The 21,588-nt window shown below is 38.5% G+C and overlaps 1 protein-coding gene across 1 annotated transcript in view; it reads left to right on the top strand.

Annotated features, from left to right (window-relative positions):
- Positions 1-20,693, top strand: part of nol11 (nucleolar protein 11) — a 29,286-nt gene extending 8,593 nt beyond the window's left edge. Inside the window, exons 5-15 of the mRNA XM_043715059.1 lie at positions 133-190; positions 2,073-2,211; positions 5,168-5,362; positions 9,671-9,747; positions 10,400-10,523; positions 10,965-11,077; positions 12,626-12,703; positions 15,670-15,854; positions 17,349-17,474; positions 18,286-18,513; positions 20,528-20,693. Of these exons, the coding sequence (XP_043570994.1) occupies positions 133-190; positions 2,073-2,211; positions 5,168-5,362; positions 9,671-9,747; positions 10,400-10,523; positions 10,965-11,077; positions 12,626-12,703; positions 15,670-15,854; positions 17,349-17,474; positions 18,286-18,513; positions 20,528-20,675 (1,471 nt within the window). The 3' untranslated portion in view covers positions 20,676-20,693. The remainder of the gene's footprint in view (positions 1-132; positions 191-2,072; positions 2,212-5,167; positions 5,363-9,670; positions 9,748-10,399; positions 10,524-10,964; positions 11,078-12,625; positions 12,704-15,669; positions 15,855-17,348; positions 17,475-18,285; positions 18,514-20,527) is intronic.
- The last annotated feature ends 895 nt before the right edge of the window (positions 20,694-21,588 follow it).

Here is a 21,588-nt window from a genome sequence, read left to right as displayed (position 1 = left end):
TAAGACTCTTAAAGGTTTTGTAACAGCTTAAATTTCCATGTAGTTTTCTGTTGCTCTTTAAAGTCTTTGTAGCTAACAGATGTAGCAGTTACGTTTGTTAAGTTTTCCAATAAATATGTAATTTACTTGTAGGTGGAGTGACGTTTTACTGGAAGCTGGAAGCCCTGTGGTCGTCTTTGTCACCGAACAGGTAGGGAAAAAAAGTACATTGAATTGATACAGCTTGAACAGAGCCTGCGTAAATATCAGCCCCTTGCACTATCACTGTAGTAGCAGTGTACTTACTAGACAAAACTGCACCACAGCATCCCACCAAGATTTGTACAGTACTATCTCCCAAAAACTGCAGCCTTTTCCAATTAGGACATGGGTATATCACACCCAATATCCCTGCAAAAGTTCACATTTGTTCAGGTCACCATGCCTTAACTGTTGCAGGGTCAAAATTCTGGAATTCTTTATATTAGAACCCTATGGGAGTACCTTCACTGCCTTCATAGTGAAATTATGAATAAGCAATGAGTTCCAAAGATGTCTACACCCTGTGTTTTTTTTTAATTCTTCAATTTGAATAAAACTGGAGTACATGTTGGTCATCAACAAAATATTTCATGCTGTGAAATGAGATGCTCTGCCCGTTACTTCGGTCAGTTTTCCTATTGTTACTCGGTTGTCAGCTTGGAAGTACTGAAGTGTCAGTCTGCAGATTATTGGGCCAAGCCCTGCTGTAGTGCTTGAACATATTAAATATTGAAATAAAGGCTCATCATGCTGATCAATTTTGTGTTCATCTGCCTTGCCAGACAAGCTCTTTACATTAAAATATATACAAGTTAGCTTTATGGGCCTCCCATGTGTCTTATCCTGCCCATGTTCTCTCCACCAACTAGACTGTCCTAGCATCCTTCTACATCTGTTCGGACCATGTTCTTTACTTTGCATCCACTCTGTGCCCTATTTCCATACCAGATTAGTTTCAAACTTTCCCAACAGCTGTCTAACCTTCTGACCGGGTGTGTAATTGGTGTGTAATTATTTTTTAAGCATGAAACCATATGAACATTTTTAGTTAGCCCAGTGTATCTAATCTGCGTATTCTCAAAAAGTCCCTTAAATGTATGCCACTGTATCTTTATTGACCTACCTTTTAACTTAATTTGCCAGTTCACTTTAGCTAACTCAACTTTCATTTCCTCATCATTACCCTTGACTTAAAAACCAATATTTGACCTTCTTTGTTCCCTCAAACTAAATATAAAATTCGCTTAGAAGTCTTTACTACAAAGTTATTAATTGATCCTATCTTGTTGCACAGGACCAGCTCGAATATCCTGTTCTCTGGTTGGCTCCAAATCATGCTTCTAATGCATTATCTATCCAAACAAGATCTATAAACTTCTTTTCTAGGCTTCCTTTGCTGAGTTCATTTGTCCAGTCTGAAGGAAAATAAATATCACCCATGATTATAACCAGACGTTATTACAAGGAGCGATAGCTAAAGGTAACAGTAATCATGTGGTTACTGTTCAGCGGCCTGTGTACCACTTCCACAAGTGACTTCTGGTCTTTATCATTTCTCATCTCCACCCAAACTACTTATATGTTTAAATTTTCTTAACTTGAGTCAGTCCTCTCTATTATGCTGATACCCACATTAATTGACAGTCACCCAGCAATCTTTTTCCAATTTCTTCTTCCAAAACATGTTCAACATTCAAGGTTACCAGTCTGTCATCCTGCAACCATGTCTCAGTAGTGGCTGTCAGAACATATTTATTTAATTCTACTGCTATCTGCATGCATTCAGGTACAGACCCTTTTGTCTTTATTATTATTTTTTCACTTCACCTTATCAGTTCATTTTATTGCTAGATTAATACATATATTTTTTTTGTCAGTCTGTTTAACATTTCACATGTTAGTACTTCTCTCTCTCTTGCCTTGTCCCTATTCTTGGGTTTGATATTAGTTTTAGCTTATCTCCATTCTGCAATTATTGTCCCATAGTATGCATGGAAAGGTGCTAATTTGATGGATGTTTGTTTTCAATTCAAAGCCTTTTCTATTTATAGAGTGGAATGTACCATCTGTATGCAGAGAAAGTAAACCACAATGTACGGCAAAAGTTTAAACTGGATTCAGAAGAGAATGGCTGTCCTTTGAGTTTTGTGCTTTCCAATAAACAAGAGAGTATCATCCTTTTGTGTTTATGTAAGTTACATTTGATCTAATTTGTTATGCATAGTTTACGTGAATAGTTTAGAACATGCTTGTCTGACTTATAGATTTGATTTATTTTTGTCATATGTACTGAGATAGTGAAAAATCTTGTTTTGCATGCTAACCAAACAAGTCATAACTTACTAAGTACATCAGTAACAGAACAGAATGCAGAATATAGTGTTACAGCTACAGAAAAGGTGCAGACAAAGATCAATTCAAATATGAGAGGACTGTTCATAAATCTGAAAACAGTGAAGAAGTTGACATTGAATCTATATAATATGCAAGCAATATATTGTATCTTGATAAGTACAACCTTATTGTAATTATTTTGCATATCATTTGACAATAATTAGTGGATGAATGCTGATGATATTTGATCAGTCATGTGTCTAGCCACCATTTAGGAGTGGATATAAAGATGTATTTTCTTGAAGTATTCTTTGATATTGTACTGCAAATAATAGTTTTATAATATTGGCACCATTTATGCTAAAGGCATACTTTCTGTCAACTCTACAATTTCCATTGAAATTTGGAGCAGCATTAGGCCTGAGCATAGTAGGCACATTCCAAAGGGATTATAATCTGGTGTTACCAGTCCAGCCGCACTGGTGGCAGACTGTGTTGGGCTCATTGCTCTGGTTGCTACAGTATTATGACTAGACCCAGCACATGTAGCATGAGATCATGCTACACTGTTAGAGGATTTGAACAGGCAAACCACATTCATTATTAATTTTATTTTGAGAAAATTTCAGGTTTAATGATAGTGAGATGTCTGAAACAATATTATTAGTATAACAATTCCAGTAGTTGAAAAGGGGCAGTGAAGATTGCAGCTATTCAGCCACTCAGTTACTTTAATTGCAACCTTAAAAATTGGGAATTCTGCAATGCCTTTGTCAAACTAACTTGCTGGTCTGTCACAAGGCTATTATCAATTTTTAAAAATCCACTGCCTTCAGTAGAATTGAAAATACAACCTGGTGAAAGTGTTTTCAAATGTAGTTGACATGTTGGATGAATGATGTGGCATAGAGAAGAAGGAAAGCACAGCTATCCCTGATCCATCTGTATTCTACATGATCTCTTTACAACCATTGGCATATAGCTGAAGCCTATGTTTACCTTTTCAGTATTTATATTTCATTGCTGCATGTTTTTAAGAGCACAGAGAGGCCTTCAGCCCCTCGATTACATTCTGCTGTTCATTCATAGCTGATTTGATTGCCTTCACTTCATTCCACTCCCTCCAAATAATCTTGACAAATAAATATTTGTCTTACTGAATCTTGCATATATTTAATGATTTAGCCTCACAGCTCCCTGGAAAAGAGAATTTGTGATACTTAAAACACTTGGAGAACAAATTTTCCCTTCCTCTCAGTCCTTGGGGGCGGATCCCATTATTTTTCCAGAGTGCTCCCAGTTTTAGATGTCCCCCATGGTAGGGAACATCCACAGCATCTGCCCTTTCAAGAGCCCCCACCGTATCATGTGTTTCAAATTTTGACAAATTGTTTGATATTTCTGTTCACTAAAGAAGAGGAAAACAACAACAAACTGCCATTTCCAAGATGTCACAGTGGAGCGAACAGCCAATGGGGAACTTCAAACCAGCGACTACAGGAAAACAACACATATGGACCAAATACTGAACTACAGAAGCAATCATCCCAACAACCACCATCAAAGCTGCATTAGAACATTATTTCGATGAGCCACCATACACTGTAGCACAGAATAACTACGAAGAGCAGAGAAAAATCACCTATACAGTGTATTCAAAAAGAATGGGTACCCAATGAACACAGTCAGCCGATTTCTCAGCAACAAACCCAAACAATCAGACAAAATACGTCCAGAAACTCTAGCCATTCATTACCTATATCAAAGAATATCTCAGAAATGACTGCCACACTACTCAGACCTCTTGGCGTCATGATAGCCCACAAACACACCAACACACTAAAACGGCAGCTAATGGACAAACAGGCAGAAAACTAGCCACCAAGATACATGAACGTCAACTAGCAACAAAAAGATATGACCCACTCTCTCTAGTATCTTTACATACAGATGAGGAAGGACACCACTTCGACTGGGACAACACACCCATCCTAGGACAAGCCAAACTTAGACATGCACGAGAATTCCTCGAAGCATGGCATTTCAACCGGAACACATTCAACAAACACACTGATTCAGACTCCATTTACCACCCTCTGACAAAAAGAACAGGAAATGATATCACTACAGGAAATGACATCACCAACCCAAGGAAATCTAAACACATAAATAGAAAGCAGGTTACTAACACCAGTGCTTCAACGGAAGCTCACTAATGATGTTACCTAGTGTGGTGACAAAACATCTAAAAACAAACCTTCCAGCTAAGCGAGCAAACTTAAATCCATATTTCTATTCAGGTCAGGGAATGCAGGAAAAGTGAACGTGAGGCATGTTGGATCAACTATGACCCTGTTAAATAGTGAAGCAGGCTTGAGGGACTGAACAGCCTACTTCTGTTTCCATTTCTTACTGTCTTGTGATTTTATATCTGGAATTCCACTATTTTGCACTATATTCTAAACTTCGTCTTGTCAAATCCGATCATTATTGTCATTTCAATTATAAATAACTGCTTCAAAGTTTTGTTTGCTGCAGAAATCAATTATTTAAGCAACTGTTGTATCTTATTAAATCATTCATCCCACATATTCATCTGATACAAATGAGCAGCAGCAGCTGGTGTTACTTTATTTTGCTGGTCCAAAAACCTGTGCAGCACCTGCATTGCTTAATGTTACAGTAAAAGGGTTGATTTTTATATCCACTTAATACTGTTCATTTGCCAACAAAGGAGCAGTTCATGCTATTGAACGTATTTAAGAGAAACATGTGCACCGGAACTGAAATTTTTTCCCTCCTTTTGTCTCAGATTCCAATGGCTGTATCTACAAAATGCCTTTGTCATTAAACAATTCAGATGGTCAAGAGCAGGTTCTACCTCAGTCATTACTGCTGCAGCTGCCAAATTGTGAGAAATCATTCGACCATGCTGCTGTAGTTGTCCTGGATGAGACTCATATCGCTGTGTTAGGAGCTCCACATTTACATCAGTGTGCCATCACAGGTACCTATTATACTATAAATACTGATGTGTTTAGAAATTTGATAAGAAAATGCACAGTTGGAGACATGAAAGGTCAGAAGCTTCGGATTGTGGGTTTGTGCCTGAAGTGTTTGTGCCAATCTGTCAATTTTGATGCATTGCTGATGGAAGTCGGAAGCGTTACACTGTTGACATAGGCTGATAGTGTAGACAGCTGGTCTTGGAATGTGATTGGTAGATCTTGAGACAGAGCTGATACCTTGGTTAGCTGCATTGTAGCAGATCTATTTGTGGCACAGGAGAGAGTAATTTATAAAGATGGAATCTAGCTTGGTATATTCCCAAGAAAGTATGGATGTTTTCTTTTACTCTGTTGAATGAGTGGAAGATGTTTTTACAAAAGTTAGGGGGAAAAATACATACTACAGACACAAACTGATTAAATATTCTAGCAGATTGCCAGTGATGTTGAGAAATATCAATTTTTTTCTGCCTCCTGCATGTTATTCAGGGTGTTTACAATAGAGTTGAATGATAGTTAAATTCCTTATGTATCAGTGGATCTTTGTAGTTTGTATGGCAACTTGAAAATACATTTATGGTAGTTGGATAACAGATTTATTTCCTGCTGGAATTCCTGTGCATAGCTCTTGATCCCTCGTGACAGGAATATATCCCTGACTCCTTCAGGTGGTTTTAAACTGCTGGTTTTGTATTGATGGCAACATTTAGCTCCTAAGATTAACAGCACCAGGTAATTGTAGCTGAATTCATGAGTTGTTTTCTGGTGATGTCAGCACCAGCTGAGGCTGTGAGGCAATGGTGGTGCACTCTAGTTGTGCAACCATATGTGTTTAAGACCCATTGTGTCTGCACCAGTGGATTTAAAAATCTGACTACACTAATATCATTTTCCAGCTCTTGGCCTATATCCCTAGAGGCTGTGACAACGCAAATGAATGTTTAAATACTGCTTAAGTGTTTGGAGAGTTTTAGTCAACCAGCCTTTGGGGAAAATTCCATACTCAACTCCTTTTGGTTGAACATATTGTTCCTTAACTCTCCTCTTAACTTTTAACCATGCCTCAAATTTATACCTTCTGGTCATTGACCACTCTACGAACGGGAGAAAAATGCCTTCCTATCCACCTTGTCAGTGCCGTTCATGATTTTATACACCTTTATAGGTCCTGTCTCAACCTTTTAATGCTCCAAAGAAAATAATCCTAGCCTGTCCAATGTTTCTTTGTAGCTCATACCCTCCAGCCCAGGCAGTGTCCTGTTATCCCTCCTTTGCATCTTTCCTACAATGCGACAACCAGAACTGCACACAGTACTCCAGTTTGGACCGAACCAGTGTTTTATGTAGTTCCAGAATATCCTACCTCTATTTGTATTTTGTGCTTGGTGAATAAATGCAAGTTTCTTATATGCTTTCTTAATTACATCTGGCCTGGTACCTTCAGGGCTCTGTCAATACGCGTATCAAGGTCTTTCTGATCCTAGGTACTCTGATCCTAGATCCTAGGTTGAATTCCATTTTCCACTGCTCTGTACAGCTGACCAGTCTGTTGATCTCCTCTGACAGTTTACAGCTATCCTTATTATTTACCACCATACCAACTTTCATGTCATCTGTGATCATCTTGATTGTACCCTCTACATTTAAGTCCATATCATTAATGTACACCACTAACAGGAAGAGCCCAGCACTGAACTCTGCAGAATCCCACTTGACGAAAATGAGGACTGCAGATGCTGGAGATCAGAGTCAAGATTAGAGTGGTGCTGGAAAAGCACAGCAGATCAGGCAGCATCCGAGGAGCAGGAAAATCGATGTTTCGGGCAGGAGCCCTTCAATCAGGAATGAGGCTGGAAGCCTTGGGGGTGGAGAGGTAAATGGGAGGGGGTGGGGCTTGGGAGAAGGTAGCTGAGACTGCGTTAGGTGGATGGAGGAAGGGGTAAAGGTGATAGGTCCAGCCACAGAAGCATACCTCACTATCACATCCTGCTTCCTGCCTCTCAGCCAATTTTGGATCGTATGTGCCATTTTGGCTTGGGATACTGTGTGCTCTTACTGTGTTGACAAATCTGCCATGTGAAACTTTTATCAAAAACCTTGCTGAAACACCACATCAAATATATGAACCTTATCAACGCACCTGGATGCCTCCTCAAAATTGAATCAAATTTATCAAACATGACCTTCCTTTAACAAGTCCACGTTGACTATCCCCAGTAAATCACAGTTTGATGTATTCTGACTTAATCTTAGTAGCCACTTCCCCACCAATTGTAGTTTGACTGACGTCTAACTTCCTGGTCTATCCATTCCTTTTTTTTCATGGTGTTCGGTCCACTTCTGTTTCTCATTTATATAAAATGATTTGGATAAGAATTTAGGAGGCACGGTTCGTACGTTTGCGGATGACACCAAAATGAGTGGTCCAGTAGACAGTGAAGAAGGTTGTCCAAGACTATAAAGAGATCTTGATCAGTTGAATCAATGGGATGAGGAGTGGCAGATGGAGCTAAATCTGGATATATGTGAGGGATTGCATTTTGGTAAAACAAACAAAGACAAGACTTAAACAATTAATGGTAAGATCCTGGTAAGAACAGAGAGACCTAAGGGTTCTTGGAAGTTTGTGTCACAGGGTCGGTCGGATGGTTAAGAAGGTGTTTAGCATGTTTGCCTCAATTGCTCAGACCATTGAATATAGGAGTTCAAACGTCACGTTGATGTTGTACAGGATGTTGGTGAGGCCTCTTGTGGAGTACTAATGTGCGATTCTGGTTGCCTTTCTGCAGGAACGGAATTATTAAATTGGAGAGGGTTCAGCAAAGATGTACTAGGATGCTTTTGGGACTGGATGGTTTGAGTTATAAGGAGAGGCAGGATAGAATGGGACTTCTTTCACTGGAGAGTAGAAGGGTGACCTTTTATAGCATGTTTTCAGTCAGGATTGTTCATATTGGGAATGAACGCCAGAATAAGTGGTAGATGCAGCATAGTTACCATATATAAAACACATTTGGATAGATATATGAATAGGAAAGATTTAGAGCGATGTTGACCAAAGGCAGGCAAATGGAACTAGTTTATTTTGGGAAACGTGGTCAGCATGGATGAATTGGACCAAAGATCCTATGTGTGACTATAATAACGGGACAACACTAGCAGTTTGTTCAGCAGTCCTCCGGTACTCTGGCAGAGAATTTGAAAATTACTGCTTAGACCCCTGATACCTCATGCCTTGCCTCCTACAACAGTGTTGGAGGTATTGAGCCTGGAGATTTATCAACCTTAAAATCTGTACCCAGTCCTTCATCCTGATCTCTATACCTCTGTTGTTCTTATGAAGACCTACACAAAGTATTCTTGAGGACCATGACCACGTCCTCAGGGACTACATATAAATTATCTCTGAGACACTTAGGGCTTTACTCTTTCCCTCGTTATTTTCTTGCTCTTAAGAATTTTTTTTTAAAAGATGTTTTCCTTTATTCTACTTGCCCATGCTTGCACACTTGCTTACATTTCCTTACTTCCCCTGCATTCCTTATACTCCTTTTATGGATTCTACATAATTGAGCCCTCAATATCTGCCATACGTTTGTCTTTTCAGTCCTAATCTTTATATCCCTTGACATCCAGGGTTCTTCGGTCCCATCCTTTATCTTTACAGGGACATATTTGCCCTGTTCTCTTGTTTCTTCCTTGAAAGCCTCCTGCTGCACTGATGCAGTTTTATCTGCAAGTAGTGGCCCTCAGTCCACTTTGACCAAATTGCATTTTAGTAAAATCAGTCTTTTCCCAGTTTAGAACTTTTATTCCTGAACCACCCTTATCCATAACTATGTGAAATCTAACTGAGTTATGGTCACTATGTCCAGAATACTCCCCTACTGATACACCATCCTGTCTGGGCTCATTTCTGAATATTGCATCCAGAGCTGCTCCCTCCCTTGGTAGGCTTTCAAGATATTGGCTAAAATGTTCTCCTGTGTGTAAATTAAGAATTTTGCTCACTCGCTACATTATACACTAAAGCTATCTCAGTTAATATTAGGGGAACTAAAATCCCCTATTTTACTGTCTTATTATTTTTTCACTTCTCTGAAATTTCATTACAAATTTGATCCTGACTCTTTGGGGGTTTGTATGGCACACCCAACAATGTGTTTGCCCATTCTACGTTTTTTTTGTACTTCTACCCATCTGTTCTGATCATCCTTCCAAGATATCATCTACCTTCACTTATGTAACTGTTTCCTTGGTCTATATTGCAAATTCCTTAAAGAAATTTACTGATGATTTTCTTTCAGATTCTTTGAGTATCTGGAATACAAAGTTTCAGACACTCCAGGGATGGAAGGAATTCCCAGATGGAAGCTGTGGCCAGGTACCTTGATTTTCTATGTTGCCTGTTACATAGAAAGAGGTGTGATTCCTCTCTTTAAATGCTATACGTTGAAATGCATCAAAATTGTCAGTCTTACCTAGAGTGTTGTATCTTTCAAAAGAGGTTATTCACATTTAAAATATTATGTGAACCTGCCTTAAGTGGGGAGTGCTCCTCATTTCCAGTCTCAGTGTAAAGTTACCCTAAGCAATTGGTCACATATCCTGCACTTCATGCTTTGTTGTCTGAGTTCAGTCCATGGATTATTTGAGATTTAACCACATTATAATGTTTCAGAGATCACATTGTGATTCTTGAAACTGGAAAGCCTAGCTTTTATTGTTAAACAAAATATATCACCATAATTGATATATCACAGGCTCTGTCACAAGCATCTTTTGGAAAGGAATTGATTCTATGTTAAATCACCTTTACCTGGTGATGAATGGCAGTAGGATCTTTTCTTGCACTTCAGACCGCTTGATGAAAGTCCATCCATAAGTAATGTGGTGTCAAAGTGAACTTCCATCCTTCTGAATTGGAGACGATGGGTGGAGATGGATTTTACAATGGGAATTTTAGGAAAAGTAAGGAAAAGTTCTTGACAGAGTTGTCGTTTTCTTTTTGTTGAAGTTTTATTTTTATTTTTCAGTTATGGTGTTGTTATGGGAAGCTCTTTGTACCTCATGGAAAGGTGCTGACTGTGATTCCATTTACCTGCAATACATCTTCCCTAGCAGCTGTCCTTGGCAAACTCAAACAGCCAGATGCAGCAGGTAGGTACCCACTGTTTAAAGTAACAGAATTTCATGTTATTTTCAGCATTTTGATGATTTATAATAATGTTTTGCATATATGGGCATGATATTCATTTATAAGTGTCCTATGCTGACTGGTTGATTTTTGAGACATTTCTTTCGGTGTTTCTGGTTTGAAGACCATGTGTTTGAGGATAATATTAGGCTTGAACACAGCATCTTTGTCAAAATAGACTACCTCTGTATTCTGACAGCTAAATACTCAATCAGACAAGATGAAAGAACACTGCGTCTTTGGAAAATGCTCCAAAGTCATTGAATCACAGGTTCCTCCACTTTTCCTTTCAGATATGTATGTGCAGAACATACTTAGTTTGCTAATATTCTTTTAAGTAATGTAACAATTGATGTGAACAATGTCCCACTGGAGCATTCTTCTTGTCTTTTCTTCCTCAAAAGTAAAAGCTATTTCCAATGTTGTAAGCTGGAATACACTGCTTCACAATGAACAGTCTGCTGAGCTGGAACAAACTTTTTCACTCACCCCTGCTGAACGAAAACGCATGAGAAATGTAAGTATGTGTTTTGACATTTGACAAGTGTTTGCCTGTTAATTAACTTAGTATATTGAAAAAGGAAAAGAAAGCTTTTCATTCTTCCCTCATGTTACTATATTTAATGGTTCTTTCTATCTACTTTATCTCCACATATGACTAACACTTTCATGTCAACGAGTAAAGTTATTCTTCTCATCATGGTCTTTTATTTAGAGGCTATTCTTCCCCTGAATCTAGAACTCCTAGCCATGGAAGATCTCCCTTCTGCATCTACTCTTTCTGTCCTTTTAAGAATGTTGTAAGTTTCTATCAGCTGGCCTCTTGTTCTTCAAAACTCAAAATGGAGGCGTAGTCTCCTCACAGGCTGTCCCACCATCCCAGGTGAACCTCTGCAGTGTACCCTTGGGTAAGGAGACCAGAACTATGCATGCATTTGCCCTGTACTCTTGTTTCCTCCTTGAAAGCTTCCTGCTGCACTGATGTAGGTTAATCTGCAAATAGCGGCCCTCACTCCACTTTGACAAAACTGTATTTTAATAAAATTAGTATTTTCCGAGTTTCGAACTTTTATTCCTGAACCATCCTTATCCATAACTATCTGAAATCTAACTAAGTTATGGTCACTGTCTCCAGAATGCTCTCCTATTGATATACTGTCCGTATGTCTGGGCACATTTCTGAATATTGCATCCAGAGCTGCTCCATCCCTTGGTAGGCTTTCAAGATATTGGCTAAAAGTTCTCCTGTATGTAACTTAAGAATTTTGCTCACTCCCTACATTATACACTAAAACTATCTCAGTTAATATAATATTTTACTCCCTTATTATTCTTGCCTTTTGTACTGTGGCAATCTTCTATAGTTAATATATTGATCCCATCTCTCCTTATCGGGATATTAATGTCTAATAACCTTAATATTCAGTTGCTAGTCTTGGTCTCCAATATTGGCAATAAAACCATACCCTTTTACTTATACTGTCGCCATCAAATCTCCCAGCTGGTTGCAAATACTTCATGCATTCAGTTAGTGCTTTTAATTCTGCATTTGTAATGCTGCTTTCTAATTTGACCCTAAAACGTTTGTAATACCACTCCCTGATTTGACCCTAGGATTTGTTTTTGCAACTTTCCACTTTGATTTACAGATTTTCCATTTCCCACAACTAGCTTTATGTTTATCCCATCTAAATTCTTGTTTGGTGGGCCCAGTTGGACCTGAAATGTTAGTGTCTTTGTTTCTCTCGCTTCATGAATACTGACAAGCCTGCTTGGTTTTCCCCCAGCATTTTCTGTTTATTGATTTCTGCTTTCCAGGATTGCAAATTATCGTTTTATACCCTGTCTGATTCTGCTGCATTAAAGTCAACATGTGAAATAGCATAGAGTGTAAAATCAGTATTTCATCCTTTTCCATGGGTTCTTCACCAATCGTTAACTTCAAATTTAACCCCAGAACATCTGTTTTTAACAAATATTTCCAGGTGTGTTGTCCTTGGTGAAAAAGCTCAATAAGGGAAAACCTGACAGTTTTGACATTAACTTTACATTTTCTGCGTTGCAGCTGAGAAACAGAAAAAGTCAAGTTGCAAGTCCTCCATCACAACTCATCTCTCTGGAACAATTTCTCAGTGTGATTCAGGTAAACAAATGATCTAACGAGTGTCCTTGTTTTGGCCTCAATTTGTGTTATCATTTTCTCGCTGTTCCCCAACCAAGATTTATTGATCCAAAAGCTGTGTGATTTTTTTTGAAAACTTTTTTTTTGAGATGGTGCTATAAAGCTCTGTTTCAAGGACATATGTAAACAACTTTCGATTGTGACTTGTGCAAATAGTGTGGATGCTTCCTGTGACATCCCTCACAACTGCTGCAGCACTCCTTCTGTGACTCCCAGCTGTTTGCTGTATTCAATCATGATTGTAACACACAGATTTTTGGTTAATTTAGAATACTTAGTAATTAAGTTTGCTAGTCTAATTTTGATTCTATTTGGATTGGTCCATGTATTCTGGAAAGTAATATTTTAATACATTAAGTCAGGTTGAGGTGCTCAATTAATTTACTTGTTTCTTGAATGGTTGTTTCGCACAAGCAAAAATCACGTCAGTTTAAAATCTTGGTGCTTTAATAATGTTATTTAAATCCATGGAAAGTAAAATTAAATTTTAAACTCATTGAATCCATAATGCAGCAAATTACATTGACAGAGCTACTACCATTCTTACAGTCAGGGATTGTAGTTATTGAATAGGAGTTACATTATAACTTGTAATTATGTGTTTAACTGTAAGTGTTGAAGGCAATGATTTTGATTCCTTCAGCCCAGATAAATAAAACCATCCTAATTTCAGAACCACTTATTTCCATCTGGTTCCTTCATATAGTTGGGAGGAATCCCAGAGATTGCATATTGTAATGTTCTCTTTTTTTTTGTTCAGTTGATACTAATGAATTACAGTATTATCCTGGCTTGGAATAACACTCTGCACTCACTGTGTGTGCGCGCACGCGCGCACACACACACACTTTCTCACACTCTCAACCCCCACCCCAGACAGACACACACACACACAGACAAAGACCCACGTGCACACACATATTTTGTGGGGTGAATTTGTACTTGCAGAGTTACATTGTACTTTGCTCAAAAACTGCATGCAATCATGTAGAACTCTGAGCTCAAAAACTGCATGAATTTATGTAAAACTCTGTTATCTCACTTTTTAGATTAGAATCTATCTAAACATCGTGGCATAGACAGAGAACACAGGGGGCTAACACCTTCAACATATTGTCTAGCTATCACCATTGTTAACAGCTAACTATAACCTGGTGTTGTGAGATTTTTAACTTTGTACACCCCAGTCCAACACCGGCCTCTCCAAATTATGGAATAATCCAGCTCTTTATGTAATTATATTGTCGTTTAATTGTCACCGGCCATCATAATTGTTCCATTCTTTCAAAAATGTCGGGGTGAGGAAGCATAACACCAAGTGAGGCAAAACCTGGGCATGTTGGGATCATTGGTCCTTCTGCATTGTGGATAGAGGTACGAGTTACTCTGTATTGTTGCATCTGGTACCTTCCCCAAGTTCTGTCACAGCAGTTACTGAGCTATCAACTACTTCAACTGGAGATCAAAGATGGATCTTGTTCACAGGGACGCAATGTACGAATCTCTGGATAGAGGACAAAATGTATCCACATAATCACAGAATTGTTACGGAGTAGAAGGAGGCCATTCAGCTCATCCTGCCTGCACCATCTCTTCAAATAAGCACCATTGCCTCGTACCAATCTCTTGCTTTTTACCCCTATCCTTGTGCACTATTTCTATCAAAGTGCCCTCTTGAAAGCCTCAATTGAACCTGCCTCGATTATGTTTGTGGCAGTGCATTCAGTACCCTAACCAGTTGCTAGTGCAAACTATTTTTTCTGTCATCACTCTTGCTTCTTTTTCGCATTACTTTAAATCAATGGCCTCTCATTCTTGGTCCTTTAAAAAGTGGGAACAGTTTTTTTCAATCTACTCTATCCAGCCTACTCTGTTCTTAATGCCTCTGTCAAATCACCTCAGCTTCTCTCCAAGAAGAAAATTAATCCCAACTTCTTCAATCTTTCCTTATTACTGAAGTTTTTTCCATTCCTGGAACCACTCTTGTAAATCTTTTATCTCCAATGCATCCATCGCCAGCTGAAGTCTATCAACTGTCTTATAAAAGTTCAACATCATTTCCTTGCTGTTGTATTCTATACACCCATTAATAAAGCTAAGGACATTGTGTGCTCTATTAACTGCTCTCCATCTCACCTGCAATCTTCAAAGATCTGTGCTCCTACATTTCTGCTCTCTTCCTGCACCCCTTTAGAATTGTGCCCCCTATTTTATATGATACAGCAAGCCTTGTTTTAACCGGCACCTTATGAACTGGCACTCTCGATAAACCAGGAAAAATTATATACTTAAAATATCAGATGTTTACTGCATTTTCGTGATCTCTGCAACATCTGAGTAGTCAGTTGAGGGTACAAGTGAGAAGGCTGTTTGCTGGTAAGTTTTATTTAAGACAGAGTTGGATTATTATTTGTGATTTGTGCTGTGAATAAAGTATAACAGTGAAGTGTACACATTTTGTATTACGTATCTATTAGTGTAGGTTTTTACGTGGATTATGTAGACTATAACGAGTTTTGAGAAGATTTGTAGCTCAGGTTGAGGTTCTGCATGTAAGTTTGCTTGCTGAGCTGGAACGTTCGTTTTCATTTCGGTTCTCTAGTTGTGGGGTTGGGCCTATCGCCACTTGTTGGTGAGTGTTGGAATCTGCAAGCAGTGCAGTGAAAACAAACGTTCCAGCTCAGCGAACAAACTTACATCCATTATGTAGACCTCTTGAACAGCCGGAATATTTGATCAAGCGCACACACCTGGCCCATAGGTGCTGGTTGATAAAAGGTTTGCTGTATTTCAATGTTCTTCCAACCGAAGTGCATCACCTCCCTTTTTTCAATCTTCTGTAATGTCTGACTTGAATTATTTTGTAATGTACTTATAAATAATTTATGAAGTATATTATTTCAAAAAAATGTTCTATTCTTTCATAGACTAGTACAAAAGAAGAAATAGATGAACGACTAAAGATATTGTTAAGAAACATGAAGGCCTCCAATGCTCAGCTAATTATTGCACAGATTGCTACAATCCTTGTAAGCAGGTGTAAGACGCAGGTGAAGTTCTACCCCCAGAAAGCACTAATGAACATTTTAAAGACACAGATGCTATCTTACAGGTGAGAATTCTCTCTTAAATACAAGGCAAATACTTCTCACCAAAAACAGAAATGTGGGCTTTTTGACAAGCTCATTAGCACCCTTATCCACTTTGACAATGTATTTGAGCAGCAAGTCAGTTTCCTTTTTGAAATAAGGAGTTTCAAAGTTTAGCTCATTGGTTGGATTTGTCCTATTACCGAACACCCTCAACCTTGGGAGCAGACTGGGAGGTGAGGGGTAGATTGAAGGTTGGATGCCATAATAACTAACTTTCCACTTCTTTAATGGCCACTTTAAGGGCCTCTTCCAGAAGTAGTCAAGGTGAATGGAACGTGGAAAGGCTAACCCTTCTGGTAGAACCATAACCACCAATAAACCCTCCCCCCTCCCCCCCCCCCCTCTCCTGTCTGACATTTGCAATTGACCCACCCTCTTCCTTTGGTCTTACCTGATTGACCCTAGTGCTGTCTGGCACTACTCACTTGCATTCTGGGCCTTCTCCGTGGCTAGTGACCACAGGGCCTGCTGTAATTGCAGCAGTGGCTACCATACCTGGCAATTAATTATGTACAGTGATGATTTCTGTCCTTAGGGTTGACAGCTCTTCTTTTGGGAGGGAAGGTGGTGCAGGACATAATTTTTCACAGCTAATACTCCCTCAGAATGTTTTTACTCTGTTTGAAAGCACATTTCATTTTTTTAAGTAATGTGTATTGACAATACTGCAGATGTTGGAAATAAGATGGATAAACAGAAAATGCTGATAATATTCAACAGATCAGGCAGCATCTCTGCAGAGCAACAAAGTTAACTTTTCTGGTTAGAACACCAGTTTGAACATTAACTCTGTTTTTCTCTCTCTTTTTCCTCAGTTGCTAGGTGTTATGCATGTTTCCAGCATTTTCTATTGTCAGCTGCATATAATTGATTGCTCTGACCTATTAAAAATCTACTACTACACCAACAAAATAATGTAAGAACTGGCAGTTCTACTGCTGAGGAAGTTGAACTTAAGGTGTATGGCCCACGAAGTAGGTTTTATGGAAGGTGCATGGTGATGGGAATTATATTTGAATTTCTTTGAACTTAAACCATTCTGAAAAGGAGAAATTACTGCTTTGACAACAAAAAAAAATGAAACCTTCCAATCTTTGAAACTTGGAGTGAAACTAATTTGTGTGATAGAAGAAAGGCAACTCTCGTTATCAACCCAAAATTCTGCAGTATTTCAAAAACTGCTTAGTGTTCTGAACACCTATAATTCACAATTTATTCTACGATGGAATGCAAAAACAGTTTTACTTCAGTGATAATAAATTACCTTCCACGTGAACTAAGTGCTGAGATTTGTTTTTACACCAACTCTGAATTTCTTGCCACTTAACTGTAGCTGTGAGGCAACAGTACAGCTGAGTTTGGGCAGGTCTAAACCTCTACTTGTTTCGGTAGATGTTGGAGTTTTCTTCTTTGCAAACAATCACAGTTCTGTTAAATTATGAATTGTTTATCAGCTTGTGCCCAGATTTGATGGGAGTTGCATTGCAAGAAGCCGACTATTCCCTGTTGCAGTTCTGCCTTCAACACTTCCCTGACATCCCTGAGGCTGTTACATGTGCCTGTTTGAAGCTTTTCCTCAGGTAGGTATTAAGAATTGACGTCTTGTTGCATGAAAATGTATGACATAAATATTTAACCAGTCTTGTTTAAAATATTGAGTTTGTTCATTTATAGGTTCTCTGACTTGTTTTCTGAAACTCGTTCCAGTGGAACCATGTTTGGCCATCTTAAAAGTGGATAAATATGTTTGTTTGAAATGAAAAGCTTAATAAACCCATTAAAGCAGTTAAGTTTTTCATTTAAAACTGGGTAGTGTACTTTAAATAACAGGTACACTAAGGTTCTTAGAGTTGCACTACTTGCACAGCTGTTGTTTTACCCATGTACTGAACCATCTGTAATAACATATAGGGTGTCAATCTAATTAAACGTTTGAACTAGTTATCGGCTCCAGTAAAACAAAGATACCATTTAATGAGTTAAGTGTCACTTAGCGCATATGCAATGAAAATCCTCCAGTCATCAGGAAAATAACATGTAAATGCGAAGAGTGGGCTTCTGAGATCTCTTTCTGGCCTCTGTTGCAGGCATAAAATAGAATGGTCTTTTAGCAACTGGTACTGCTGTATTGCAGAGTTCATGAAGCCATGTTCCTGCAACAGTTTCCCACATGACTAATACTTGCTGAAAGCACGTAACCACTGGGAGGAAGTGTTTGACCAGACTTAGTTCAGAAACTGCTTATAAATTGAACACAATTCTTTATCAAGGAAGTGTTTTCAATCAAATTTCTCAGAAACGTTTACGTTGTTTTTGTTGATTTTTTTTGCCATTATCCTGATAATAGACATGCAGGGTAGCTGAAGTAATTTATTTTTAATTTTCCCTCAGTGCCAATGATTCTGATCTGGAAAATATCCCTGTGGATTTAGGCTGTGTGGCCTCTTATATTGAATCGGGCCAGAATCCTTCAAAAGCAGAAGAGAAAATGGTGATTGTAGAGAATGGCTTCAGTCCACTTCTGGAAGAGGACAGCTGTGATGGAAAACAAACCCATGATCCTTTGCAGACTAATGTAAAACCCAAATGTCCAGTAGGCCTTAAAAGGGCAGCTTTGCTGTATCCATTTTTCTAAGTCAAAAATGCGTATGGTTAAAAAGATGATATGTCTGAAAATATTTGTCTCAATACTCAGGAAGCATTTTCTGATGATTGTTGCTCTGAGATTAACGTGAAAGTAAGCGGGGATTTGGCCAAATTTACTTGTAAAATGTGACTGACCATTGTGAATATTTTATTCTTTTAATTCCCTCATTTACCTCAGGCAAGCCAGTCAAGGATTCTGTGGTCAATTCTAGGAGATGTGTCAAAGCAACTCTAGTTGACTAGGCTGCCTGCACTCAAGAACCTGGCCTCTTCCTTGTCCTGTGAAATTGTTTCAATAAACATTACTAATGCTGTGTGAAGAATTACGAGATGAGCCATTCCCAATTGCAACATGCCACAACCGTTGTCGTCTTGCATTTCCACGTGAGATACCGTTTGGCTGAACTGTGGAATATAAGGAAATCATCTTCTCCACTCTCCATACACTTCACCGCAGGAATAATGTATGACCCATAAACTAAAGGAGAATATGATCAAATAAAAACTTTCACACGAAGCCGCAGGAAAATGATAAAGCCAATTTGCTTAATGACTGTTTCCAGAGGTAATGAACTTCAAAAGGATCCTGTGCTGCTTCAAATGTATAATTTTAAACGTGCTGACAGAACAAAAATCTTAAGCTTAACAACACTGGGGGATTTACAACCAAACCCAATAATTTGTGTGAAATGGTTATGTTAAAATGTGGACTGGAGGATTTGAATTGTGCTGAGGTAGTTAAGCTATTCAGCCAAAACCAATTAAATCAATATCTTTCCAGTTACTTGGTATGTACCTCATATCATTGATCAAATGGGATAGCTGTATGCCATTTGAAATGATTATTTCCTCAACTTCCCTGATGGTTAATTGGTTTATCACAATTGTACCGATCCATTCAGATCAAAATATTTCTAGTTGATCTTCACAAGGATAGCATTTGGGATGATTGTGATTGTACGCCTTCCTCTGGTAGACACCACAAAAATCATGGTTCTGACGATCTGTACTAACAGCTAAAAGCACTACAAACAACTTTAAGTATTTGTTCCTGAAATTACTTTGTAAAATGTTGGCTGAAGACTATGGACTCCTCTAGGACATTCCCCGCAGCAAGTTGTCATTAAATACTTACTCCACGAGTCTCTCATGATGAATGACCACTTGAGTAAGATATCAACGGTTGACATGCTCCCCAGCAAGGGTTGCCATCAAGAAGAACAGAACTCAGTTTCAGTAGTGGTGATGGGTGGTGAGGAAGTGATTGGAGGTGGTGGGAGACAATTTGTAGCAATTTTGAGTTTGTGTAAGAGCAGCAGTTTACATATGATACGTGGTTAATTAGAAAAGGAAAACATACAACCCATGACAGATGCAAACACTACACTGATTGCAATACTGTGCTGGAGAATAGAGAGGTGGAGGTACATCATACATTTCTTTCTGCCTTTTGTGATGGTCTTTGTTGTCAGCTGCCTTTGTTCTTCACTTGAGCTGATATAGGGGAAACAGGAAATGCCAAATACGTGATGTTGAGTTACCATGGATTTCAGGAGGCTCCAATTTACAGCAGTGCAGATTCTTTCCAACCTATCCGTCTTTTTATTTGTCTTCCATTCTCTTGCCTCACACTGTCTTTTGATGATGTTCCTGTTAAGCTATCAAGCAAAAGAAGTTGTGTAATTTTTGTGGTTACATCTGTCCAAATACCACAAGAATAGTAAATACTCCAATTGAATTGCAAGACAGTAACATGTATCACAATCATTCCAATTAGCTAATTAGAAGGAAGATTTCTCGAGTCTAATCAAATGTGGTATCATCCCAAGTTTATATGGACCTGTCAAATAGATTAAACATGGTAGTTTGAGATTGCTTTCAATGATTTATAATTGCATGCATGAGACTTTTTTCATATTGACCTTTAGTTTTAAGATTTCCTGCTACACACTGTTTGTGTGAAGCTTTCTTTAACTGCAGTGCACAGAAATGAAATTCTGCTGTCCAGGTACAGTGAATCCTTCCTTTTACCTCTCCTCAAAGATCTCTCTCTTCCTCAAGTGATGGTGAGTATAGTTCTTCAAAGTATGCAATACGTTGTAAATGTCATACTGTTCAATTGGATATTTCAATAATTATATAAATCAGTGCAGATTAACTGGAATGTTGTTTGTTTCTGTGTCTGACCTGTGCATAGTGACTCGAGCAGAGCTGACCTAGAGAACTCCATGCAGTGTTATCAATATTGACTGTAATTTGGGGTGCTAAAGGGAAGAAAATTTGGGAAAGAAAGTACTCTATTTCAATTAACTGTGGTTGCCAATGCGGCACTTTTTTTCAATTTTGTAGAGGTGAGTTTGAATTGAGGATTGCACTGCCCTCCAGCTCACATTCACAGACATGATTGTTATTGCTTTGGCTTAAACTGGTTTCTCTTTTCCTAATTTGTAAATATTTTTAACTTTATTGTTTTGGGGAGCAAGATTTGTTTTGGAAGAATCTCCCACTATCCACATCCTAAAAACTGACTACAAACTAAACTGGACTTGACAACTAAACACTGATAAGAGCAGGACAGGGGCTAGGAATACTGCAGTAAGTAGCTCACCTCCTGACTCCCTAAAGACTATGCATCATCTTCACGGCACAAGTCTAATAATGGGACAACACCAACAGTTTGTTTAGCAGTCCTTTGGCACCTCACCTGCTGCCAATAAATTTGAAAATTACTGCTAAGACGCAGGTACACCATGCCTTGCCACTCTCAACAGCCTGGGAAATATCAGGCCTGCAGATTTATCCAACTTAAAATTTCTACCCAGTCCTTCACCCTGATCTCTGTACCTGTGTTGTCCATGTCCATTATGAAGACCAACGCAAAGTATTCATTGAGGACTATGTCTACATCTGGGTGAATGTGTAGGTTACCTCTGTGACCCCTATAGGGCTTTCCTCTTTACCTGATTATTTTCTTGCTCTGAATCAAAGTAAAAAAAGAATGTATTTCCTTAATTTTACTTGCTCGTGCACTCTCTTAGCTTTCATAAT

Source organism: Chiloscyllium plagiosum, chromosome 24 (genome assembly GCF_004010195.1).
Source record: "Chiloscyllium plagiosum isolate BGI_BamShark_2017 chromosome 24, ASM401019v2, whole genome shotgun sequence".
NCBI lineage: Eukaryota > Metazoa > Chordata > Chondrichthyes > Orectolobiformes > Hemiscylliidae > Chiloscyllium > Chiloscyllium plagiosum.
The sequence above is the reverse complement of the archived record's forward strand: the minus strand, read 5'-3'. Positions and strand labels throughout refer to the sequence as shown.